The 27,779-nt window shown below is 37.3% G+C and overlaps 1 protein-coding gene, 1 non-coding gene and 1 pseudogene across 5 annotated transcripts in view; 2 read left to right on the top strand and 1 right to left on the bottom strand.

Annotated features, from left to right (window-relative positions):
* Positions 1-27,779, bottom strand: part of NCKAP1 (NCK associated protein 1) — a 116,229-nt gene that overhangs the window by 24,458 nt on the left and 63,992 nt on the right. For all 4 annotated transcript variants that reach the window (XM_002712325.6, XM_051848379.3, XM_008258817.5 and 1 more), the window contains 7 exons: positions 27,683-27,764; positions 25,074-25,132; positions 19,809-19,954; positions 16,280-16,412; positions 12,546-12,665; positions 1,451-1,590; positions 463-594 (listed from right to left, as the gene is read on the bottom strand). In XM_002712325.6, coding sequence (XP_002712371.1) covers positions 463-594; positions 1,451-1,590; positions 12,546-12,665; positions 16,280-16,412; positions 19,809-19,954; positions 25,074-25,132; positions 27,683-27,764 — 812 coding nt within the window. The remainder of the gene's footprint in view (positions 1-462; positions 595-1,450; positions 1,591-12,545; positions 12,666-16,279; positions 16,413-19,808; positions 19,955-25,073; positions 25,133-27,682; positions 27,765-27,779) is intronic.
* Positions 5,368-5,511, top strand: LOC127491920 (small nucleolar RNA SNORA48). The gene has a single exon (XR_007920846.1). It is a non-coding gene; the product is annotated as a small nucleolar RNA SNORA48 (small nucleolar RNA).
* Positions 5,762-6,945, top strand: LOC127491741 (eukaryotic initiation factor 4A-I pseudogene; annotated as a pseudogene).

Raw genomic sequence — 27,779 nt, 5'->3', positions numbered from 1 at the left:
TTTTATTAATTGCATAAGGGCTTTCAAGAAAACTGTCAAATTCACATTTCCCTTAAAGTACCATTTATATTTACTACATGCAATGCGTTCATTTTTTTTTCTATTTCTTCCCTTATACTTCTTTCTCTTTAAACACTGACTATAATCAACTAATTTCCTCAGCTTATTGGTTTTCACTGGCAAGCTGAAATATACTGATTTGCTTCAATCAATCTTACTTTACATACAAGAAAGGTAAGACATAAAGTAACCAGCTTGCTGCTGGTTAATAACAAGTATGGGATAAGGATATGAACAATTTAATTCTTAGCTCACTATTCTTTTATACTTCCCAGTTCACTACTCTTTTTTACTACTAATGATTTTCCTTGTAAAAGGAAAACACTGTATAGGCATTAATAATTAATATAATAAACTCATTAACTGAATCAGCAAACAAAAACACTTCATATTCTTTCTTACTTAGTAAAGCGGATTTCCAGATGAGAAGTCAAATATTCTCGTGGGGTAAAGGTATGTTCCCATACCACCATGTTTGGTACATAATTTATGGAAAAACATAACTCAGAAAGTGCAGTGTGCAATTTATCAAGGCTGAAAAAAAATTAATAAACAGTAAATAAAATGTTCAACATACCATAATAGGCAATACAATATTAATTTTATAAATATATCAGTTCTTGTTTGGAGATAGTAATTTCAGAACTAAATTCTTTTCCTTCTCCTAAACTAAGAAAGTTTAAAATCTTTAAGGGTACTACTCACATATGAGAACAATTTTTTAAAGGTAGTGTCATTCATTTATTTTTACATTCAATTTATAATAACTATACTGACTTAATATAGGAAGAGCTTATTCTGTACTCAGAAAATCTTTTCCAATTCCTGCTGTACTTTCTGATATGGGAAAAGAAAAATTCTCTACAAAATAGCAATAGCTCGCTCAACTTAAGCAACAAAGTAGGAAATTTACTTTAAACAAAAAATAACCCACTCAATTACTGGCCATCTCTGCAACTTCTCCAAGTGCTTAAACAAGTAAATAAAGAGTTCTGAATGCTACCTGGTCTAATATTTTTGTTTTAAAGAAATGATTTCAGGTATGTTCTAATATATTACAGGCCAAAATAAAACATCTATTATCTGAACTTCAAATAAACTGAAAATAGATGGCTTATAGTATACCTCATGAAATTTTTAAAACAAATTTTTGAACTTTAGTATTTAATATATAAAGATAAATATCATCTACTACATATCTATATTTTGGAATGAAATAAGCACTAACAGGCTAACCAAGTTTTAAAAGATAACAAAGAAAATAAGTGCCTAGAAAATGAAGAATAAACAATTACTAGCATTTTTTCAGCACTAATACCATAGAAAAGAATGAAAAAAGAAAACAACTTCTACCCAGAACACAAAGATACAGTTAAAGTGGATGGCTTACTTGGTCACTACCAGCCTGTTTTTCCTCATGCTCTCAACGCCTGGCTTTTCCCTTTCAGGTTCCCCTTTCTTACCAGTCTGTTTTTTTGACTTCTTATTCACTGCTTGACTGATGGTTTTGGCACAATGCTTAGGCAGCAACTAAATTCAGAAAATAATGAAATCTTAAAATTATACCAATTTATTTTGATAACACAAAAACTGTTCAGGCAAATTCTGGCTAAATGCAGATTATATATAGTACATACAATACTAGTACTTAGAAGAAATATGAGATGCAGACCTTACCTAGCTAGTTTGGATGGAAAACAGAAATACATAAAACATGTTAGGAATCACTTCATTGAAAAAATTGTAACAAGGTTTATTTAAGCTATTATTGAAATAAAAACTTAAATAGGGAAACAAAAAATGGCTTATGAAAACAAAACTACATAAAGACATGATGTGCTCAGAGTCCAGTGGCAAATAAAGTACAGGGTAGGAAGGCTTAAACTACCAGGAAAGGCCTTGAATGTCCACTGAAAGACTAGATTTTAAAATGCAAGTAAGTCAGGGGTGGCTCTGGCGTACTAACTTAAGCCTCTAGCTCTGGTGCCGGCATTCCATATGGGCACCAACTTGTGTCTCATCTGCTCCTCTTCCAGCTCTCTGCTTATGGCCTGGGAAAGCACTAGAAGATGGCCCAAGTGCTTGGGCCCCTATACCCATATAGGAGCCCCAGAAGAAGCCCCTGACTCCCGACTTGGGATCAGCCCAGCTTTGGCCATTGCAGCCATTTGAGGAGTGAACCACCGAATGGAATACCTTTCTCTCTGTCTCTCCTGTCTGTATCTCTAACTCTCAAATATATAAATAAAATATTTAAAAGCAAAAGATAATAGCAAGTTTTAAAAACTGAGTAACAGTATAAGGAGATATTTTCTAACATTAATGTTGATCAGCACTGGCAAAAGAAAATACTAAAACAAGGAAAATGATTAGGACAACTGGACAAGATAGGAAAAAGGTTCAGGCAAGTGTAGTAAAGCTAATACATAAAATAAAATTTTAAAAAATGGTCATATTTGAAACACTCCTGAGATGACACAAAGGTTTCTATCTAACACACTGGCAAATTATTTATTGAAAAAAAAGTACAAGTTGGAAATAATTAATTTAGTTCGGCAGGTAACATATCAGGCAAACAGAATTAGAGTATTGTAAAAAGAAAGAGAGCTGCTGCACTGTACAATATAGTAGCCATATCCCACACATAATTACTAATCACTTGAAATATGCTTAGTCTAAGTTTAGTTGGGTTTTAAGTATGACATACAAAGTGTTATTTCAAAGAATCAATATAAACAGTGCAAAATATTTCATAAGCAACATGATTATATGGCAAAAAGATAAGGTTTTGGGTATGCTGAAGTCAATCAAATATACTGATAAAATTAGTTTCACCTCTTTATTATTACTATTTTATTGGATACACATAAAGAAACAAAGGGCTCCTATATACCAGTTCACTCTCCAAATGGCTAGCTCTGGACTGGGGTCAAAACCAGGAGTTGGGGATTCATTCTATGTCTCCAACCTGGGTGTCATTTAGAATCAGTGTGAGAAAAAAGACCAAGGGACACAATGACATTACTACAAAGAAGCACAGAAAAAAGAATGAATTCAGAAAAAAAAAAAAAATTAATTAATTAAAGATAGGGGCCTGCGTTGTGGTGTAGAGGGTTAAACCTCCACCTGTAGCACTGGCATCCCATATGGGCACTGGTTCTTCCTGGCTGCTCCACTTCATATCCAGCTCCCTGCTTATGAGACTGGGAAAACAGTGAAAGATGGCCCAAGTACTTGGGCACCTGCACCCACATTGGAGACCAAGAAGAAGCTCCTGGCTCATGGCTTCAGACCAGCCCAGCTCCAGCCACTGCAGCCATTTGGGAAGTGAACCAGCAGACAGATCTCTGTCTCTGTCTCTCTCTAGTATCTCTGCCTTTCTAATAAACAAAATCTTTAAAAAAAAAAAAAATTAAAACGTTTCAAAGATCAATACTGGACTAGAAGAAACACAAGTTTAAGAAACATATTAAGGAATTCCTTAAAGTAAACAAGAGGTGAAATACATAAAACAACTTAAAAACAACTGAAGAGACCGAAGAAAGAGAGAAAGAAAGAATGCAAAGACACTGACAAACACTGAAGTTACACAAAGGAGATGCAATATACAGACAAGGCAGTTTCTGAAAAAGAAAATCAAACCAAGGGAATAGAGCAATGTATACCTGAAAAAAAAAACACAAAAAGCTACAATCCAAGAAATATTTCCTGTCATTAAGAGAAAACAGGTTCAAACTAGTAAGAGAGCACAAATTTTTCAGATTCTCAACTCACATAGAATAACATAGAATAATACCAAGACTTTAAAAGAAAAAGAAAGGCATCTAGTTAAAACACGTATATGATATACAAAAAATAAATAAATAACCAGACTAGCACGAGGCTATCACAGCAAAGTTTTATTCCAAAACAAAATGGAAAAACGTATACAAGGTCTTAAAGTTTCACAGAAAATTCACATTATGAGAAAACTAACAGGGGCAGGCATTTGGTACAGCAGTTAAGATATTACTTGGCATAGCCACACCCTATATGGGAGTGCCTGACTCAAATCCCACCTCTACTCCCTGATTCTGGCTTCCTGCTAATGCACAACCCGGAGGAAGCAAATAATGGCTCAAGTACTTGGTTCTATGCCACCACACACAGGAGAAACCTGGATTGATTTTCTGGGCTCTTGACTTCAGTCTGGCCAAGTTCCAACTTTTGAGGGCATTTGAGTACAGAACCAGCAGATAGACGATTACTCTGTCTTTGTCTCTATTTCTCTGCCTTTCAAATAAACAAAGTAAATAAAATTTTAAGTAGGCATGGATTTCAAGGTTTCTTTGTACCAAAACAAGCATCTTGTATTCCATCTCTCCATAAAATTTTTGATATTCCTTTGTATTTAAAATAGAGAAAGTAGGCTGGCGTCGTGGCTCACTTGGCTAATCCTCCACCTGTGGCGCCGGCACCCGGGTTCTAGTCCCGGTTGCTCCTCTTCCAGTCCAGCTCTCTGCTGTGGCCCAGGAGGGCAGCGGAGGATGGCCCAAGTGCTTGGGTCCCTGCACCCGCATGGGAGACCAGGAGGAAGTACCTGGCTCTTGGCTTCGGACTGGCGCAGCGCCAGCCATAGCGGCCATCAGGGGAATGAACCAACGGAAGGAAGACCTTTCTCTCTGTCTCTCTCTCACTGTCTAAGTGCCTGGCAAAAATAAATAAATAAATAAATAAATAAAATAAAATAAATAAATAAAAATAAAATAGAGAAAGAAAATGTGAAAAAAGTATTTTACATATGGCTAACAACTTTCTGGTACAAAGGGTACAAACTTTTAGCACCATACAAAGAACTCAAGGAATATTAATCCTATGAGTCCTTCCTAAGGAGTCTACCAAAAGACAGGTTGGCAAATTATTGCCCATGGATAACATTTGGCCCTTCCTCTTTTTATAGGTAAGTTTTAATGCAAGGGAGTCACTCATTTGTTCCTATACTATCTAAGGCTGCTTTTCTACTATAAGGGCATGGAAGAGCAGCTGCAACATAGACCTACAGGGTACAAAACATTAAATATTTACTTTCTAACCCTTTATTTGAAAAATCAGCTGACCCAGTAATAAAGAACAATATTCAGACAAAAAAAAAAAAAACAAAAAAAACTAAAGAGATCACTTATGGAGGAGTTGGGAGCCTTAAACATATACTTATTATACAAATAAAAATAAATGAATATTAAAAGGAAATGAGGGTCTTCCAAAATGGCAGAATGGGAAGGTAGCTTACTGCTCTACTCTACAGAATACAGTTCAAAAAAAGTGGAGCACCCCGGCAATGGGCAAAGAGACACCTCTTTCATGGTGTTGCTCTTATATCAGTCAGGGGCAGAGCAGATGCACAGTCCTTTGTTCATCCTAACCTGATGCCTGTGTTGGTGGCCAGAGCTATTTCATGCCTAGAGCACAAAAATTCCTAATGCTAGACTGTTACCTCCTGGAAAGAATCAGAAATCGGTCTTCTATGCAAAGTGTTAAATGAGGCTTATGGGAAAAATAGGTTACTGAACATTCTGTGATAGTTGAAGTGATTATTCTGATGGGAACTGGGCACAGGTACTGTAACCAAGAAGTAATAGTAGTCCTCTTCTAAGGCCCTTATAACACGTAAGACCGAACAGGTTGTGTGGTTTGTGTTTGGGGGCAAGGTGCAGGTGGCCATGTATGTGTGTCATATGGTTCTTAAAGCTGGCTATGATGGAAGTAAAATAAAAGGATCACAGTTTTCAGAAGCTGAGGGCTCAACTGCATATATCACAGTTGTTGTGGAAAGGGTGAATCCAAGGAAATGTGAAAAATGGGACCTGCCATGGCTGTAGCTAACATCTATGTGTGCACCCACCTTTCTCTGGTTCAAATACAAAAGGTGGTCATGGCATTAGGATTTTACATGGGTGCATCCTGTCACACCTGCACTGGGAGCACCAATGTGTGTGCTGAGGTGCAGAAACTGCAAATGGAAGCTCCCCATATTATTGTGGGCACCCCTGGCCACGTATTCGACATGCTTAGCTAAAGATACCTGTCTCCCAAATACATCAAGATGTTTGTACTGGACGAAGCTGATGAAATGTTAAGCCATGGATTCAAGGACCAGATCTATGACATCTTCCAAAAGCTCAACCGCAACACCAGGTGGTTTTGTTGTCAGCTACAATGCTTTTCAATGTGCTTGAAGGGATCAAGAAGTTGATGAGGGATCCTATCCGGATTCTTGTCAAGAAGGAAAAGCTGACCCTGGAGGGTATCCGCCAGTTCTACATCAACAGAGAAGGCAAGGAGTAGAAGGTGGACACACTGAGTGACTTGTACGAAATGCTGAGCATAACCCAGGCTGTCATCTTCATCAATACCCGAAGGAAGGTCAATTGGCTCACTCAGAAGATGCATGCCCGGGACTTCACTGTTACGCATGGAGATATGGACCAAAAGGAGCAAGATATGATCATGAGGGAGTTCCATTATGGCTCTAGCCAAGCACTGATTACCACTGACCTGCTGGCTAGAGGTGTTGATGTATAGCAAGTTTCTTTGGTCATCAACTATGACCTACCCACCAACAGAGAAATCTATATTCACAGAATTGGCCATGGTGGATGTTTTGGTCATAAGGGTTTGGCTATTAACAGGGTGACAGGAGAAGACAAGCAGACTCTTCAAGACATCAGACCTTCTACAACACCTCCATTGAGGAGATGCCCCTCAATGTTGCCGACCTCATCTGAGGAGGGCTGTCCTGTCTTGCCACCTAACCCCAGCTAGAGTTCAGTCCTGGGAGGCTGAGGAGCAGCAGGAGGGGGAAGAGGAGGAAGCCAAGGGATGGACATCTTGTCATTTTTTTTTTATTTGAATAAATGTCACTTTTTGAGGCACACAAAAAAAAATTGGAAAGAGAGCAAATTCCAGAGGAACCTTCATGCAAATTAGAGGGACACTGTGGACCTATGTGGAGGGTGTGGTCATGCACAACTCAGAACTCCAGCAGTCGAGAGACTTAGCACCAGGTTTGGAGAAAGGTAAGACCAGACTGCAGTAGCCAAAGCCAATAGTGATAAAGCTGCGGGAAGAGCTTGGCATGAATCCAGCCTAGAGCCTGTGGGGGACAGTGTACATGCCAATCTGGAGGCAAAAACAAGAGGACATGTTTCTCCCTCTCCGATCACACAACACTGGAGTCCCATAAGTAGCAGAGAGCGTGGGCACCATTCTGGACATACAGAACAGCTGTGTCAGCTAGTGTCTGCATGCTCAGCAACCAGCCAAGAGGAGCTGCTTGAATCTGGCTGGGATGACTGAAGGGGATGGGTATTCATGACTGTGGGAGTCTTGTGTGCTGAGACTCTGAAAACACTGTGGCTGCGTGCAAGGGCACAGGATGTGACTGGGTCTTTGTGCAGTCACTGTGGATGGTGCCAGACTCAGGACTCCCTGATTCCCTGGTGAGGGTCATTGCTGTGGGATCCTTTGTATGGTTTCCATGGCAGCGTGGACAAATATAGTACCCACTGGGGCTAGGGTCAAGGCATTGATGTCCTTTGAGGAGAGGAGGTGAGTGTGAGAATATACCAACAGAGCAGAACATACCTTCCGTCTGATAAAAAAGGGAAAAAAAAAATGCCAAATTTGTGTGTCATCTTGGATACTACCCTCACCTTGGAGCACTGAACAGAGCTCCCTGACGATAACCAGCACATACCTCTGGGTATACAATGAAAGAGCAGACACTCCACTAAAGCCACAGAGGCATAGTCCAAAGATAAAAGCCAAAACAGGGTGGGGGAAAAAAAAACAAAATCAACAAGTTATCTCTACAGATGCCTAATAATAAATGTAGCAATTCAAGAAACAACAATAAGGAAGACTTGGACATGCCCAAGAGAATTCAGCACTTCAATACTAGAATGTGAAGATGAAGAGATTGACAAAATCCCAGAAACAAATCAAAAAAAGTTATCATAGGATTAATTACAAGTAATCAGAAGAAAATTCATAAACTAAAGAGATCTGTAGATGAATGAATGAAAAATTGAGATTTTAAAGAGAAATCAAAATGAAATATTGGAAATCAAGAACTCAATAGATCAGGGGAGAGTGCTGTGGCACAGCGGGTAAAGATGCTGCCTGCAGTGCTGGCATTCCATATGGGCGCCATTTCAGGATCTAGCTGCTCCACTTTCGATCCAGCTCTCTGCTGTGGCCTGGGAAAGCAGCACAAGATGGCCCAAGTCCTTGAGCCCCTGCACCCACGTGGGAGACCCGAAGGAAGCTCCTGACTCCTGGCTTTGGATCAGCACAGCTCCAGCCATTCCGGCCAATTGGAGAGTGAACCAGCGGATAGAAGATCTCTCTCTCTCTAGCTCTCTCTCTGCCTCTCCTTCTTCTGTGTAACTCTGACTTTCAAATAAATCTTTAAAGAAAAAAAAAAGAACTCAATAGATCAAATAAAAAATGCAGTTGAAAGCCTTAACAACAGACTCAGTGAGGCAGAACAAAGAATATTCAACTTAGAAGAAAAATCTCAGGAAATATTACAGTCAGACCAAAAAAAGAAAGTAGAAAACTAAAAAACAGTGTTGGAGGTTTATGGGATACTATCAAACAACCCAACATACAGGCCTTAGGAGTTCCTAAAGGCATGGAAAGAGGGAATGAAGGCTTTTTAGTGAAATAATTACAGAAAAATTCCCCAGTTTGGAGAAAGAAAGGGATGTCCAAGTATAAGCAGCACACAGAACTCCTAATAGACATCACCAGAAAAGATCTTCACCACAACACATTATAGTCAAACTTTCCACAGTAAAACATAAAGAAAAAGTTCTAAAGTTTGCATGAGAGAAACACCAGATTTCTCTCAGAGAATCTCCAATTAGACTCACAGCTGACTTCTCATCAGAAACCCTACAGGCTAGGAGAGAATGGTGAGATATATTCCAAGTCTTAAGAGAGGCCAGCGCCATGAATCAATAGGCTAATCCTCCGCCTGCAGCGCCAGCACACCGGGTTCTAGTCCCGGCTGGAGTGCTGGATTCTGTCCCACTTGCTCCTCTTCCAGTCCAGCTCTCTGCTGTGGCCCGGGTGTGCAGAGGAGGATGGCCCAAGTCCTTGGGCCCTACACCCGCATGGGAGACCAGGAGAAGCACCTGGCTCCTGGCTTCAGATCAGGGCAGTGCGCCAGCCACAGCAGCCACCAGAGGGTGAACCAACGGCAAAAGGAAGACCTTTCTCTCTGTCTCTCTCTCTCTCTCACTGTCCACTCTGCCTGTCCCCTCACCCCCAAAAAAAAGTCTTAAGAGAAAAAAACTGTTGACTCAGAATATTGTACCCTACAAAACTCTCATTTATGAATGAAGGTGAAATAAAGATCTTCCATAATGAACAAAAATTGAAGGAATTTGCCATCACTCATCCAACCTTATAAAAGATGCTTAAGGATGTGCTACACACAGAAACACAGAAACATGGTCATCACTATGAAAGAATGTGAAGGCAAAAATCTCCCAGTAAAAGTACAAAGGAAATACAAAGTAAACAACAAGAATTTATGGAGGCCGGCGCCGCGGCTCAACAGGCTAATCCTCCGTCTTGCGGCGCCGGCACACCGGGTTCTAGTCCCGGTCAGGGCACCGGATTCTGTCCCAGTTGCCCCTCTTCCAGGCCAGTTCTCTGCTGTGGCCCAGGAGTGCAGTGGAGGATGGCCCAAGTCCTTGGGCCCTGCACCCGCATGGGAGACCAGGAGAAGCACCTGGCTCCTGGCTTTGGATCAGTGCGGTGCGCCGGCCGCAGCGCGCCAGCCGCGGCGGCCATTGGAGGGTGAACCAATGGCAAAAGGAAGACCTTTCTCTCTGTCTCTGTCTCTCTCTCTCTCACTGTCCACTCTGCCTGTCAAAAAAAAAAAAAAATTATGGAAAAATGGCAGGGCCAAATCATTACTTATCAATAGTCAACTTGAATGTAAATGGCCTCAACTTTCAAGTTAAAAGATACAGAATGGCTGAATGGATTAAAAAACAAAACTCATCTACTTGCTGCCTACAAGAAACACATCTCACCAACAAAGATACACACAGATTGAAAGTGAAAGGATGGAAAAAGATAGTCCATGCCAACACAAACCAAAAGAGCTGGTGTAGCCATTCTAATATCAGACAAAATAGACTATAATACAAAAACTATTAAAAGAGACAAAGAAGGGCACTATGTAATGATTAAAAGATCAATTTAATGGGAAGATGTGATATGATAAACATATATATATACCTAAATACGGGGCACCTGGCTGTTTATAAGAAATGTTAATCAATCTAAAGGGAGACATAGAGAGCAATACAATAGTAATGGGGGGACTTCAATACCCCACTTTCAGTAACGGACAGATCAACCAGACAGAAAATCAGCAAGGAAACAACACAGTTAATCAACACAACAGATCAAATGGATCTAATGTACATCTACAGAACTTTTCATCTTACAATTACAAAATACACATTCTTGTCACCAGTGCATGGAACTTTCTCTAGGATAGACCACATGCCAGGCTATAAAACAAGTCTCAGCAAATTAAAAGAAAAATCAAAATCATACCATGCATCTTCTCTGACCACAACAGAATGAAGCTGGAAATTAACAACTCAAGAATCTCTAGAACATATGTTAACACATGGAGACTAAACAATATGTTCCTGAATGAACAGTGAGTCACTAAAGAAATCAAAAGAAAAATCAAAAAATTTCTGAAAACGAATGCAGACTGCAACATATCAAACATTTGAAAACACAGTAAAAGCAGTGTTAAGAAGAAAGCTTGTTGCAATTGGTGCCTACATCAAGAAATTGGAAAGGCTCCAAATAAATGAGTTACCAATATATCTGAAGGACCTAGAAAAACAACAGCACACCAAATCCAAACTAGTAGAAAAGAAGTAATTAAAATTAGAGAAGAAATCAACAAAATTGAAACAGAAAAAATACTAGAGATCAGCAAAACGAAGAGCTGAGTTCCAGACTCAGTTGTTGCACTTCTAATCCAGCTCCCTGGTAATGTGCCTGGAAAACCAGGGAAGATATCCCCTGAACCCACATGGGAGACCTAGAAGAGGCTCCTGGCTCCTGGCTTTGGCCATTGTGGCCATTTGGGGAGTGAACCAGCAGTTCTCTCTCTCTTTTTGTCTTTCTCTCTCTCTCTATCTCTGCCTTTCAAATAAATAAAATAAATCTTTTTAAAAAAAGTATAATAGAGTTAAAACTATCAAATAACATTAGGAGGTTATAATAATATAAAATCATTTATTAATGTCTAGAAAATGAAGGCAAAGAATTACTATTTATTTTGCCTTGCCTTTCTTTATGAACTGTACCAACAGTTAAACAAGAAGCAGATGAGGAAATATCATCAAAAATGTATTGCAACTTATATATTTAAAACAGATATAATCAGAGTATTTTGCAACTACCAATGAAATAACTGAACCAGGTGTTAGTCTCTCTCTCTCTCTCTCTCTCTCACACACACACACACACACACACAAACACACATACAAACTAAATATTATGTCTCCTGATGAAAGAACACAAATATTATTATTTACAGTTTATCAAAAAGTTTACATCTTTAAGAAATCTCACAGCAAGAGGTAATGGGATTGGGGCCGGTGTTGCGACATAGCGGATAAAGCAAGGCAGGCATCCCATATCGGCCCTGGTTCGTGTCCCAGCTGCCCCACTTCCAATCCAGCTCACTGCTAATGGCCTGCGAAAGCAGCAGAAGAAGACTTAAGTGGTTGGGCCCCAGCCACCCACAGGGAGACCTCGATGAAGCCCCTGGCATCTGGCTTTGGCCTGGCCATTGAGGCCATTTGGAGAGTGAACTAGTGGAAAGAAGTTCTCTCTTAACTCTTTCAAATAAATAAATAAATCTTTAAAAAAAAAAAAAAAAAAAAGAGGTAATGGGCTTTACTGAGCATTTTAGAATAATAAAATGGAAAGTAAAATAGTAACTGGCCAATGGCTCATTTTTTTCTTTAATTTTAAAAAAAATTTTCACTGAATAGAGAATCCTGATTTGCCTATTCCTTTTTTTCTTCCAACCCTTTTAAAAAAAGTTTTTATTTATTCATTTTTATTTATTTGAAAGGCAGACTGAAACAGGATGAGGGAGAGAGAGATCTATCTGCTGGTTCATACCCCAAATGCCTACAACAGCCAGGATCCAGAAACTCCACCTAGGTCTCCCACAAGTACTTGAGCCATCATGGGCTGCCTCACAGAGTACACATTAGCAGGAAGCTGGATCAGAAGCAGAGATGGGACATGAACCAGGCACTCAAATGTGGATTATTCATGTTCTAAGTAGTAGCTTCACTGACTGTATCATAATGCCAACCCCAACAGTTCAGTTTCTTGCCTTTATAAACAAATTCCCTATCTGTAGGAAACATTTAAATTATTACCTGGTCACTAAGAGTACATTGTTCTGTACAAATATCAGTGATGAGATTTCGAGCTTGTTTGGCCATTTCATCCAGGAACATATTACATAAGGAAAGACTGCGATCTCCAATATGATGTCGCTGTTCAAGCAGAAATAATAATAAAAGTTATAAGAAACTAGTCTGAATTAAAATACTTTAAATAAATATGGAAAATTTGGCTAAAGTCCTAATACGCAAAACATGGGAGTAGAAGATGTTACAGATATTTTTTATCTACTAGAGTATCTAAACTACCAGACTGTATTTGTCCACAGTTGACATGAAATAAGTACTTCACAATTATCCCACTAATGTACTACTGGGAGAACTTGAAAGATGAGTACTTTCCTTAATAAAAAAAATTTATTTAATATTCAAATTCCACAATTTTATTTTCAGCTCTTAAACATTAAAATATTAAGCTTACAAAGTGAAAGAACAGACCTAAAGTAAGGTTTTCTAGCCATACTGCAAAAAAATTTACACCTAATACATAAATCTTGACAAAACAACAACTTAACGTATGAACAGAAGAGCTCAAATATTTAAATAAAACTTTTTTGTTGGAATTAAGTTGGTAAAATAAATTCAAAAAGCATTCAGAATTTCAAAACCTAATCTTTCGTTTATAGCGTGAGCAGGGGGAGGCAGTCTGTATATTCTTTAAAATCAAAAAGGAGAAAAACCTTAATTTTTAGAACATTACATATGTACATACAGACACACACACTCAAGTCTATATGCTTCTCTACAGGATTCTGTACTTTTGGTGGATTTTTCTTATCAACAATAATTGGAATGTTGTATAATACTGTAAGTTTTTATACTATATAGCTATAATACTTAACAAAAAGATAAATTTCTGAGAGCATTCCTTCCCTGATCTATAATTATAGAAAAATTACAAAGATTATATACAGTATTTCTATGCTGCTAAAAAATATAAAAATATTTAAACATACAAAATAATTATTCCTAAATCTAGCATAATACTTTATAATGTATTATATTTAAAATACCCTTTAAAATGGTAAAAGATTCCCCTCTCCCCCATTACTTTTTCAAATAAATCTTAAAAAAGGGAATTGGGGGAGTAAACAGGCATTGTAGTGCAGCAGGTTATCATCTGAAATGCCTACATTCCCTTACCAGAATGACTGGGATGGAATCCCAATCTCTGCTTCTGACCAGCTTCCTGCAAATGCACCTGAGAGGCATAGATAAGGCCCAACTGCTTGGATTCCTGTCATCTATGTGGCAGAGGCAGATAGAGTTCCTTTCTCCTGGCTTTGGCCTGGCTCTTATCAGGCATTTGGGAAGTAACCATCAGATGGAGGATCTCTGTTAACATCTCCCTTTCTCTGTCATTCTGCCTTTCAAATAAATAAATGAATCCTTTTTAAAAAGCCAAACCAAAAAGGATTTGCAGCCAGATATGATTAAATATTGGTCCACTTTAGGACCACCAGTTAGCAAGCATTCAGACATCTTATTTCTCACTCTTGAAAGACAAACATCTGCCTTGCTATTAAGATTTATGAAAAAAATATACTGAGTTAGAATTACTTCAAATTTATTCTTAACAGACATTAATTTACTTAAATATAGACTCTTCAATAGCTCAAAAATGCTAAAACTGGGGGAAAAGACAACTAATATTTGTTAACGTGTCATACAAATCTCTCCATTATTTGCCCTCTGCCTCTGGCTGCAGTGCTGAGAACAGCTTTTAGAAGAGAAAACAACAGAAGCAGAGAGTGCTTAGGAGACTATAATAACAGGTGAAAAACAAGATCCACAAATGAGTACAGTCTGCGATAAGTACCTATGGACCCCACATCTGTGGATTCAATCAATTGCAATTTCAAAATACTCAGAATTAAAAAAACTTTGTACTAAACATGTACAGATCATTTTTCTTGTCATTAGTCAATTAACAGTACAGTATAACAAGAATTTACATATCATTTACATATAAATACTCTAGAAAGAAATCGAAATATTCCAGAGAATGTGCACAGGTTATATGCAAAAATTACATCATTTTATAAAAGATTTAAGTATCCATGCATTTTAGTGTCCATGGGAGGGCTGAACCAATCTTCCATGGATACTAAAGGATGACAGTACACACAAAGAGTAATGAAAATAAATCTGATTTACACAAAAGACAATAGCAATAGAAAGCAGAGGATGGACTCAAGAAGTCATACCACATAACATAAAATTGAAATTTGTTGGGCAATTTAATTGGAAGGATGATGGTAAGGAAAGAGTTAAAAGGATATTTAGTATCAAGAAAAATCTATTAAATCTTAAAAATCTCTAATCTTATTAAAATTGGTGTACTTCCTAATGAACTACCCCCACCCCAAAATAATCTATCTTAAAGTCCCCATGGAATGTTGGCATTCAACACTGTAACAAGATATGTCACCCAATGCTTAAAGATACTGATAATGGTACTGCTCTCTGTAAATTTCTTTCTACAAGGTGTGCAGTTCTATGTGAAGGACTAAACATTTAAGTTAAATTATTAAAAAATGCTTTAACTAACTTTAATATATGCTTATATACTTTCAAAATGTTATTACTTCTTTAAATATTAGAAGAAACACTAATAATTTTTTTTACTATTTTTGATTGCCAAATGATAACTGTATACATTTGTGGGGTATAATGTTATGTTTTTATCTACATAAACATAGTAGAGAGATTCAGTCAGGCTAATTAATATATTCATTAACTTATTATTTCTTATGGTATGTACATCAAAAACCAATTAATTTTAGGTACTTAAAAATATGCAACAGATTATTAATTATAATCACCATGCAGAGTAATAGATCACTAACACTTACGCCTCCAATCAAACTAAAACTCTGTCATGCTTGATATTGAGCACATTTTTATAAATACTTGATATCAATAAAATGAGTAATTAGTTCAATTAGTAACTGTGTATGTATGTCCCTTAAAAATATAAGAAAATTTAGATTTAGCTTAATATATATAAACAAGTCAGTGAAATTTATCTTTGACTTGTTTATATTTACTCAGCTATTCATAAATTCAATTTTGAAATTTTCAGCAGTTTAAGAGGAAAAGTAGCAGGCGCCGCGGCTCACTAAGCTAATCCTCCGCCTTCCGGAGCTGGCACCCTGGGTTCTAGTCCCAGTCGGGGCGCCGGATTCTGTCCCGGTTGCCCCTCTTCCAGGCCAGCCCTCTGCTGTGGCCAGGGAGGGCAGTGGAGGATGGCCCAAGTGCTTGGGCCCGGCACCCCATGGGAGACCAGGATAAGTATCTGGCTCCTGGCTTCAGATCAGCGTGATGCGCCGGCCGCAGCACACCGGCCTCAGTGGCCATTGGAGGGTGAACCAACGGCAAAGGAAGACCTTTCTCTCTGTCTCTCTCTCTCTCACTGTCCACTCTGCCTGTCAAAAAAAAAAAAAAAAAAAAAAAAAGCAGACAATATTCTTAACACAAATATTTAATATCTGACCCATCACTGACACTTATACATATATATATCTACATCATATATTATACCTACATCATATATTTATTTAAGCATTATTCTGATTCTGCAAAAAGATGTACTACATGGGAAGAGATACTAGGTAATTATCATTGTGTGACTATTTGGTTGACTACACATTTGATATAATTTACTTTGCATACCATATACATCATAGTATTATACTCAAAATTACCTCTTCTGGACATAGTTCATGTGTGCAACTCATAAAATGAGTGCAAAGTAGTGGAAATGCAATTGAGTATCTTGACTGAGAAGGTAACTCCAAACACTGTTGAAACATCTTCTCAAAAGCACGACTATAAAAACTATATAAGGAAACAAAAAATTAGAATCACAAGTTTTAAAGCTAATAAACATAGATTTTATACTCAAAAGAATAATTTTCTGATGTATAACTCATCTAATTTGACTCAATTAAATTATCACTGGTAGCATTTATTTCTTTGAGACATATTATCCCTAAAAAGTATCTTTTTAACATGCCAATAATATCAGGGTTATAAGAATATTATTTGGGCTTCCACTGTGGCACAGCAGGTAAAGCCACCACCTGTGATGCCAGCATCCCATATGGGTGCAGTTCATGTTACTGTTGCTCCACTTCTAATCCAGCTCCCTGGTAACGGCCTGGGAAAAGCCAGCAGAGGATGGCTGAAGTGTTTGGGCTCCTACTACCCACGTGAGAGAACTGGATGAAGCTCATGGTTCCTGGCTCTGGCCTGGCCCAGCTTGGGCTATTGCAGCCATCTGGGAAGTGAACCAGTGAATGGAAGATCTCTCTCTCTGTCAAGATCTCTCTGTCTCTTATTCAAATTAAAAAAAAAAAAAAAAACTTTTTAAAACAGAGAATATATTTGTATAATAAACATATAACAAAAAACCTAACAGAAAATAAACCATTTCTATGGTGTATGATTGTATGACATTCAACTTCCACATAATAGAACTTAATTAAATCATTTTGGATTGCAAGAAATCCCATTATTTTAAGTACCACTAAGAAAGAAAAAACATTGTCAATTAAACAACCATATGCCATAAATTTTAATTTTCATGCAAATTTTAAAATATGTTAAATCTAAATTTAAAAGAATGTGAGTAGTTATACTTAATACATCTAAAAGTCGTAAGACAAACAGTGGTAGTAAACATGTCCTGTTTTTTGGATGTGACAAATAAATTAGAATGTGACTCAGAAAATTTGGGTAAAAATTAATTACTGAAAATGACAGTTTAAACTTTATTGCTTTTAGTTTTATGAAAGGGGAGAGGACTTTTTAATTGCTGTATTCTTCTTATACTATAGGAGTAATTCCATAACTAAATATATTTAAACATAAAATGTTCCATTTCCTTTAAAAGGCAGCCTTTAGGTTAGACATTACTACACAGCTCCAAATAATCTTTAAAATTCTTGCAAATGTGACATGTGATGTATCTAAACCTAAAAAGTGTTAAGTATTGAAGTACCTCATGAATTCCTTTAACAGGCATGCCTTTTCTGCCTGGTGATTTAAATTTCTTCTACAATACTGCTAATTAAAGCCATCCTAACAAACTACCAAAATCATTGTTGACTGGATTTTTTCCATAATAAAAGCAATGCATTTTTCATAATAATGTCAATACACTGAAATTGTTACTTTCACTAGCTACTCAGCTTGTCTCAGCATTTAAGAAATAGAGGCCAGCGCCACTGCTCAATAGGCTAATCCTCTGCTTGCGGCGCTGGGACCCCGGGTTCTAGTCCCGGTCGGGGCGCCGGATTTTGTCCCGGTTGCTCCTCTTCCTGTGCAGCTCTCTGCTGTGGCCCGGGAGTGCAGTGGAGGATGGCCCAGGTCCTTGGGCCCTACACCCACATGGGAGACCAGGAGGAAGCACCTGGCTCCTGGCCGGATCGGCGCAGCGTGCAGGCTGCAACACATCAGCCGTAGCAGCTACTTGGGGAGTGAACCAACGGAAAAAGGAAGACCTTTCTCTCTGTCTCTTTCTCACTGTCTTAACGCTGCCTGTCAAAAAAAAAAGAAAGAAAGAAAGAGAGACTTGCCTGAAGGAAAAAGAAAGGTAAAGAAGCAAGAAATAGAGGCAGTATAATGGCTTTGGGGTCAGTATTCCTGAATTTAAATCCTGGCCAATTCACTTATTAATTAAAACATTAAGTATCTACTACGTTAGACACTAAGGAAACAATAAAAACTTCCTTCAAGGACTATATCCTCTGGTTAAGAAGGAAAAAAAGAGAAAAGTAAACTACAACACTAAGTACAACAAAAGAGGCTATGATAGAAACAGGAAAGTGAAACACCATTCAAGGAATATTCACATCATCATATTAATAACTAATCTAATACTTTACAAGTGAAGTTAGTAAGTATTTAATTTCTAATTCTTCTCTATTTGACCCTGATCCAGAATTTTTTCTCACAGTCCAATGATGCAAAGGAAGGCCTTAAGGTAATTTGAAGTGATTTTTTTCACCTCATCAAACAAAATATAAGAAATAAAGTTCATATCAATAAGAGTTCCCTCTTGGCCAGCGCTGTGGCACAGTGGGTTAACGCCCTGGCCTGAAGTGCCAGCATCCCATAGTGGCGCCAGTTTGAGACCTGGCTGCTCCACTTCCAATCCAGCTCTCTGTTATGGCCTAGGAAAGCAGAAGATGGCCAAGTCCTTGGGCCCCTGTCCCCATGTGGGAGACCCGGAAGATCTTGGCTACTGGCTTCGCATAGGCACAGCTCCAGGGATAGGCGAAGTTCCAGACGTTGTGGCCAACTGGGGAGTGAACCATTGGATGGAAGCCCTCCCTCTCTCTCTCTCCTCTGAGTAACTCTTTCAAAATAAATAAATAAATAAATAAATCTTAAAAAGAAAAAAAAAAGAGTTCCCTCTTATACAGAAATTAAAATAGGCATAAAATCCTAATACACTCACTTTTTTGCTGACAAGTTTTTATAAAAAGTCAATTACTCCTTTTTACCTTATTCTAATTCTGTTAAAGGTTTTATTTATTGATCTGAAAGGCAGAGTGATGGAAGACAAGGGAGATTTTGCTGGTACATTCCCCAAATGCCTGCAACTGCCAGGGCTGAGTCAGGTTGAAACCAGGAGCCGGGAACTCCACTTTGGTCTCCCATGTGTGTGGCAGGGGCCCAAGTATTTGGGCCCCCTTCCACTGTCTTTCCAGACACATAAGCAGGAAACTACATCAGAAGCAGATCAACCAGATTTCAAACCAGCACTCTGATATGAGATGCTGGCATCACAAGCGATGGCCTAACATGTACCACAAAGACAGCCAATATTGCTTTTGTTTTTCCATTTTCCTTTTTATTTGAAGGACATGGATAGAAAGCTATCTTTCATCCTCTGATTACTCCCAAAAGCCCACCAACAGCTGGGGTTGGGTCAGGCCCAAGCCAGGATCTCAATCTAGGCCTTTCACATGGGTGGCAGAGATCCAACTACTTGAGTCATCACACTTGCCTCCTACAGTGCACATCAGCAGGAAGCTAGAATTGGCAACCGTGCCGACCTGAACCCAGGCTCCAAGATGGGATATAGGCATCCTAAACAGAAGTCTTAACCACTGCAATGAAAATCTGCTCTCCTTCATTCCTAAAAGTCTATTAATTGAATTGTCAAGACACTTATCTCCAAACACTAAAATTTCAAATCCAGATTTAAAGAAAACAACAACCTACCAAAATATGGAGAGATCTGATGTTTCAACCAACATTTCCACCAAAGAATCTACCATTTTTGTATGGAAAATTATTGTGTTCATCATCTTCCCAAGTTCTCTGTGATCTGCAAGGCTAAGTGAAGCCTTGGAGACACTAGTATATGCCTGTAAAAGCACAGCAAAAAACAAAAGTAGTTTATGTAGGGAGTTTGTCAATAAGAAACAAAAAAAAAAATTGCAAATGCTTTTGTGACGCTTTATCAGGAATATCTTTTTCTGTAAACTGTTTCTAATCACTGTAACTTGAAATTCCTATAAGCAATTTCTTTTAAAAAATGGAAACACTGATGATCATAAAACAGAATCTAATTATTTGTCACTCAAACTCCAAAGGAATTGAAGTAATCATTATCAAAAGTAAAAAAACAATTAATTGTCATGATAACCCTATCAAAACAAGCTTTCAATCTAGTTTAAGAAAGAAAACATAGGAAACAATCCAATAAAAGTAAGGACTGCACATGTTGATTCAGTGACATTTTAATGAATCATTAAAAACTGAGTAATTTGAACGGTCTTCAACAAATGCATACTGTGAATAAAAAGTATAGATTTTACAATTTTTAGCACCAAAATTAACTTTTTAATTCCATTTATCATGAACTATTTCCCTTATATAATAAATTATACTAGCATAACGGATTGTGGTGAAGTACTGATACAGTAAAGATTACTGTAGATTTGCCAAAAAAGGTGACAGAATTTAAGTAAGACTCCAGAGAGGTTGCAGAGAAAGAAGTTCCATGATTTGAATAACAAATCACAGAGAACAGAATCATGTCCATGGGTGGTGGATATTTTCTAAGCACAGAAAATAAGAAAAGGAGTGGTGCCTACAGAATAAACACTTTTCAATGGCTATAGTTTGAGCTCAAAGAAAAATAGTAAAGATGAGATTCAACCAAATCAGACACAGTTTTGTAAACCATGTTAAAAAATTGAACTTTCTGGAGAACTACTGAATGTTCTGTATGGTGGTTTTTGTTTTAGAAAGATTGCTCTATATGGAGGGGAGAAACAGGGAGAGGTAATAATAGGAAAATACTAGGAAATAATATTTTCCTAATACTAGGAAGGGAACAAGAGGAACAAATCTATTATCAGGCAGTAGTGGCAATAAGACAGCATTACAATGATCTGGTAGAGAGTGGTGGTAATTTAAAACAGTTTAATCTGAGAAATAGTTAGATATGGTTGGCAAGAATTATAGCTCGTAGTCAGAGTTCTGGCTACTGAGGGACTTCCTTCAAAGGTCTCATAAACTCCCACATGCCTTGCTGGTATGCCAAGAAGGCAGGATCTGGACTTTGCAGTTAATCTCCAGACCATTTCTTAGCATTATATTTGCAACTATCAAACTTGAAGGAAGAGGCGATGTCTCTTCTGTAACAAAGAGCAAGTATGCTTACTATTGATGATAAAATGGGTTCCTCAAACTCAGTATTCCTTATCTACAACATAAATCCACTATATACATAGCATTCACATGGACCCCATTGCAGGACTAAGAGGAAAAAGATGCAAATGAATATATACCGATACTTATGCTGCTTCTTGTACAGTAAATAATTATTTTGTCACTGATCCATGAGTCTCATATCTTCTGCCAGTAAGAGACTAAATTATTGCTTTGAGAGTAGGATACAAGTCAAACCTCAAACCCTACAAAGGCAAAGGGTCATTATGTGAATGACACTACCTTTCACTAAGGTAGCAACACTACAGAGGAAGCAGCTTTGTATTTTGTTGCGTTGTCTGCCAGGAGGGAAGGAATGAGGAACACTTATGACAATATTCTGGTGACAAAAAGTACACCACACATTTATGGCAAATCAAGTCTAATAAGCTTTATAGAGGAAACACTTGTGGTCAAGAGTTCAACAGACTTCCCATAACCAATGCTCATTTTAAAAAATCAGAAATAAGTAACATTGTAAAAACAGATTGAGAAGAAATGAGTAGTGACAAAATGAGTTAATTTGATTTAAATACCCATCTAAAATGACAATAATGAAGGATAAACATGTTACAAAAAAGGGACACTGGCTTAAACAGAAGTATAAGATAGGAATCATCCAAATAAATCAGAAGATAGAGAAGATATCTGAAACAGCAACTGAAGATACTTAAGAAAATACACAGAGGAACAAGATCCCTTAGGAAATAGGGAAAAAAATGACAAAGAACACATAGAAATAACTCTTATAAAAGAGGTGGAACAAAGAGTAGAAAAAAGAGAAAGATGAAAGTAACCTATGAAAGAGTAATAATCTTAGGTTGAAACTGAATAGGATTCCAATGAAGGCACAAAGCACACTACTAAGATTCTCCCAAAGGCTTATTCTTCTGGCCCTGCTCTGTTTAAGAACTACTGGTATCTATAATACCTTTCTCTGGCCATATGCTTCTATCTAGCAATTCAAGTACTTCCACTTGAAATCAATGGTCAGTGATCAAAATCAGATCACTCATATCTCTTGTGAATACCTGCTTCTTATAGAAGTCTTGATACTTTAACTCACAACTGCACAAGCTTATCTTCCTATTCATATTCCACCATTTTTTTTAAGATTTGGGTAATATCCTGTTTTCTCTAAAGCATTACTACCAATTCCAACTTGAAAAATGCAATCTTGTCTCTAAGGAGATTGTAATTAACTGAAAATCATTACCTGTAGCTTCTCTTAAGTTAACCTTTTAGACTTTAAACAATCATTTAATTTTGTTTTTCATAGCTAGATTACAAAAATGTTGTTCATAGCTAGATTACAAAATCTTCAAAAGAGAAATGCACTGTTCTTCAATATTTAATCTTCTGTATCCTATTATCTGGTCTGCAGGGTTGGAACCTTCACCACTGACCTGCTCTTCAACACCTAAGTGAACCTCCTAGATTCTGGACACTGATTCCTACCTTGAACTTTTACCTCCTACTCCTAGCCAGGAATTCTCTGGCTTAGTACTATAAATTTTCTTTGGAATGTTTTGTCCTATTGTCGTTAAAAAGTAAGGTTCTTATAGGCAGCATCAGGAGTCTAAGTGATTGTATGTTCCAGTCATAGTTAATAGCAGTTATGGGTTAAACTGTGACTCTCTCAAAAAACTACATTTAATTTCTAACCTCTAATACCTAGGATGTGATCTTACTTGGAAACAGAGTCTTTACTGAAGCAAAGAAATGAAAATGAGGTCATCAGGACAGACTTAATCAAATATAACTAGTACCTTTATAGAAAGGAAAAATTTGGACACAGAATATGCAAAGGGAAAACTATGCAAAGAAACACAGGAAGAATGCCAATAGAGTGAGGCATCTGGAAGCCAAATAACAACAAATATCATTAACAAATTATCAAAAGCATGAAGACATGGAACAGATCTTGCTCACAGTCCTGAGAAGGAATCAACCCTTCCCCCACCTTGATTTTGGATTTCTAGGCTCCAAAACTGATATATAAAACTTCCATTGCAAATGGCCAACATACACATGAAAAAATGCTTAGGATCACTAGCTATCAGGGGAAATGCAAATCAAAACCACAATGAGGTTTCACTTCAGCCCAGGCAGAATGGCTTTCATACAGAAATCCACAAGCAACAAATGCTGGTGAGGATGTGGGGGAAAAAGGAACCCTAATCTACTGTTGGTGGGAATGTAAACTAGTCCACCCACTGTGGAAGACAGGATGGAGATACTTCAGAAATCTGAATACAGACCTACCATATATATGACACAGCCATCCCACTCTTGGAAACTTGCCCAAAGGAAATGAAATCAGCATATGAAAGAGTTATCTGCACCCCCCCATGTTTATTACAGCTCAATTCACAATATCTAAGATATGGAATTAACCCAGATTTCTGTCAGCTGAAGATCAGATAAAGAAATTATGGGATATCTACACCATGGAACAATACACAGTAGTAAAAAATAAAATATATGAAATTGTCATTTACAACAAAATGGATGCAACTAGAAAGCATTATACTTCGTGAAATAAGCCAGTCTCAAAAAGACCATATGTTCTCCCTCATCTGTGGTAACAGAGCACCTAAAAGGTAATCAATAGAAGTAAAATTGACACTTTGAGATCTGATGACTTTGAACAGCCCTTGTCTTGACTGCTGAGGAACAGTTGCTTTTTTTTTTTTTCATGCTATTTGTTGAACTCTTTACTTAGTGTAGGATTAATCTTTAGTGTATAAAGTTAACTGAAAATAGATCTTAGTAAAAAATAAGAATGGGAATAAGATAGGGAGGAGGAAGAAGGTGGGAGTACAGGTGGAGGGAGGGTAGGATGGGAAGAATCACTGTGTTCTTAAATTTGTATTTATGCAATGCATGAAGTTTGTAAACCTTAAATATAAAAAAAATAAAAAAATAAAAAAATAAAAAAAAAAAAACTTCCACTGTTAAAGCCACCTGGTTGATACTCTGTTATAGCAGCTCCAGGCAATTTTTACAAGCAGGTATATATTATATTAATTAATCAAACAGATAGCTGATGATGCCCTTACAAAAAATTTTTAAAAATCCACACACAGGACCATATTATCTACATTCTTAATGTTCACTCACTTTATATTATGCCATATAATTGACAAAGCTAAAATTCTCAAATGAAAGCTTCAAGTGAGTAAGTTTAATGACTCTGAAAGTATTTAATAAGAGTACATAGAGAAATCACCTGAATCCCTAAATATCTCTCAACTCAAATGTTGGAATAGGCACTATTATAAACAGAGAGCAGGAGATGAAACTGTTTCAGTTTTTCAGCTGCTTGCTTGTATAGTGTTTTGGAACACAGCCATGACCTTTTGTTCATGTATTGTTCACAGCTACTTTCACACTACAATGGCAGAGCTGAGTAGCTATGCCAGAGACTGCATGGCCCACAATCCTAAATCTTTATCAACTGGCCCTGTACTTGTAAATGTTTAATGCTATATTAGAAACATTTTGTCAAAAAAAATTTTGTGCTTTTAATTTAGAATTAAATATTTGAAATAAGACAATTAAGAGATATTGGGGTTTAAATTTTAGGATATTTTTAAATTCTAGTAATCTATTTTATACAAACTATATTGGCCTAAGTTATAAATATATTTATGGACATTTAATAAGTAGTAAAAATATTTCTTTTATGGTTAGTTATACAAAAATTCCTTCAATATGCATATAAGCAATTGTATTTTATTGTCACAATAAAAATTAAATTCTTACCTGTAACCTAAACCAATCTAATCTCATTCCTCTGAAATCAAATACTTCCCCATCTTCTACTGTAATAATGGAAGAAAAGAAAGGATTACAAAGCAAATTAATGTTTTAATTAATCAAAAACACATTTGAAAATATAAGAGCTAAGACAATTCCTCTTCTGGGTATGTATCCAAAAAAATGAAAACCAAGATCTGAAAAACGTATTTGTAAAGCCATGTTCACAACAGTATTCTTCACAAAAGGCAAAGGTGGAAGCAAATTAAGTGTTCATTTACAGATGAATGGATAAACAAAATGTACTATATGAACATATGTGTATTATTAATTAGTCTTAAAAGGGAAAGAAATTCTAGCACATGCTACCACAAAGCTGAAGCTTGAGGACATTTTGCTCAGTGAAATAAACCAGTCACAAAAAGACAAACACTACATGATTCTACTTATATGAGGTATCTAGAAAAGTCAACAGAAAGTGGAATGGTGGTTATCAGGGCATGGCAGGCAGGACATGGAAACAGTGTTGTTATTTAATGGCCACAGTTACAGTCTTTCAGACCTAACACCACTGAAATACACATTAGAAATGATTAAGATGGTATATTTGAAAATGGTTATTTGGCCTAAAGTTTAAGACAACAGTTAGGAAAACATAAACAAAAGATGGTAAGTTTATGTTATGTTAACAATTATAAAATGAAAATCAAAAATATTTTTAGGGCAGGCCTTTTGTGCAAAGTTACTGCTTGGGATGCCCAAATCCCCTCTCTGAGTGCCTGGTCTGAGTCCTGGTTCCTCCAATTCTGATCTAGTTTCTTGAGACTGTATACCCTGAAAGGCAGCAGATGGGTACCCGATTCCTATATGGGAGATCAGGATGGAGTCGTCATTGCTAGCTTCAGCCAGGCCCAGTCCTGGCTGTTGCAGGCATTTGGGGAATGAACTACCAGATGGAATCTCTCGAATCTCTCTCACTTTCTCTCAAAAAAAAAAAAAATTATTTTTTTAACATTTATTTAAGGATATAAGACAGCAAACCATTTTTCAAATCTGGTAAAGATAAAGGAGGCACTTATGCAAGTGCAAATGTCTCTCCTAAGCCTATTCCCAGTGTGCTTACCCTATTTTGAAGAACAGAATAGGGGCCAGTACTGTGACATTAACAGGTTAAGCTGCCTCCTGCAATACCGGCACCCCATCTGGGTACCAGTTGGAGTCTTGGTTGCTCCACTTCCAATCCAGCTGCCTGCTAATGTAACTGGGAAAGCAGTTGAGAATGGCCCAAGTGCTTGAGCTCCTGCCACCCATATGGGAGACCCAGAAGAAGTTCCTGGCTCCTGGCTTCAGCCTGGCCCAGCCATGACTGTTGAAGCCATTTAGGAAGTGACCCACCAGATGGAAGCTCTACCTCCCTCCCTCTCTCTCTAGCTCTGCCTTTCAAATAAATAAAACAAATCTTTAAAAAACAAACAAACAAACAAACAAAAAAACAGAACTCAAAGGACCCTATGAACAGAAACTCTGGACAACATACTGAAGCGCCACAAAATAATTCTGTATTTCTTTAGGCAGGTTTTTGGTAGTTTCATGACTTATATGTGGTAACTATAAAGACTGACTGAACTAAAATAAATACCTACATTTTTAATACTCAGAAGTTTTTAAGTTTTCAAATATCTTTTAATTAAATACTACAAAATTAAAATATATGAATCTGTTGGAACAGGGCCTTCAAATAATGGAGGAGATCAATTTTTGAGATCCACAGACCCAATCTCAAATTCTTATTCTTTCTTAATAGCTGTTTGAGCTTTGGCAAATAATGTTAACAGAGGGGTTTAGCCTCAAATCCTGAGTTTCCAAATCTATCAATGAAAATAATAATAGTGTTGAAAAACATGACATGAATTTAATGGGATAAAGTGCCTGACACAGACTGAACATTTTATAAATGGTATTCTCTACTCTCATAGATATGTTGGACCAAATATATGCTTTGTTACAGTATTCAGTACTCTTTTGCCTTTTCATGTTACAAAATACCTTTTTTGGGGCTGGTACCTTGGAGGAGTGGATAAAGCCAATGCCTGAAGTGCCAGTATCCCATATGGGTACCATCTGAGACACAGTTGCTCCACTTCTGATCCAACTCCCTACTACCATGCCTGGGAAGGCAGCAGAGGATGGTCCAAGTGCTTGGACCCTTCACCCACATGGGAGACTTGGTAGAAGCTCCAGGCTTCTGCTTGGCTCAGCCCTGGCCATTCTGGCCATTTTGGGAGTGAATCAGCAGATGGAAGATACTTCTCTCCTTGCCGCTGCCTACCTGTAACTCTGCTTTTCAAATAAATAAATTTTTAAAATGCCTTTTTTCCTGGTCTAAACAATAAGAAACCTTAAGTTATAATTCTTTTGATTTTAGTACACATCATGACAAACTCATTTTAGAAATCTGCTTTACAGAGAACAGAGTCAAGATAAAACAATACAAATTATATCTAAAAAATGAGATAGGTGATTCTGTAAAACTTAACTGTTAAATTCTCTCCTTAATAATCAAGTCTGAAAACCTAATAAAAAGAAAATATGCTGTTATTTAAAGGACTTAATACCTTGTTTTACACTTAGGGAAGTCATAGTGTTAACAAAAGAGGACATGATGATTGATTCATCTTCAGGGCAAACAGAAAGATTCTGAAAAAGAAGCAA

This window comes from Oryctolagus cuniculus, chromosome 3, assembly GCF_051225735.1.
Source record: "Oryctolagus cuniculus isolate XC-2025 breed Fujian yellow rabbit chromosome 3, ASM5122573v1, whole genome shotgun sequence".
NCBI classification, from domain to species: domain Eukaryota; kingdom Metazoa; phylum Chordata; class Mammalia; order Lagomorpha; family Leporidae; genus Oryctolagus; species Oryctolagus cuniculus.
The sequence above is the reverse complement of the archived record's forward strand: the minus strand, read 5'-3'. Positions and strand labels throughout refer to the sequence as shown.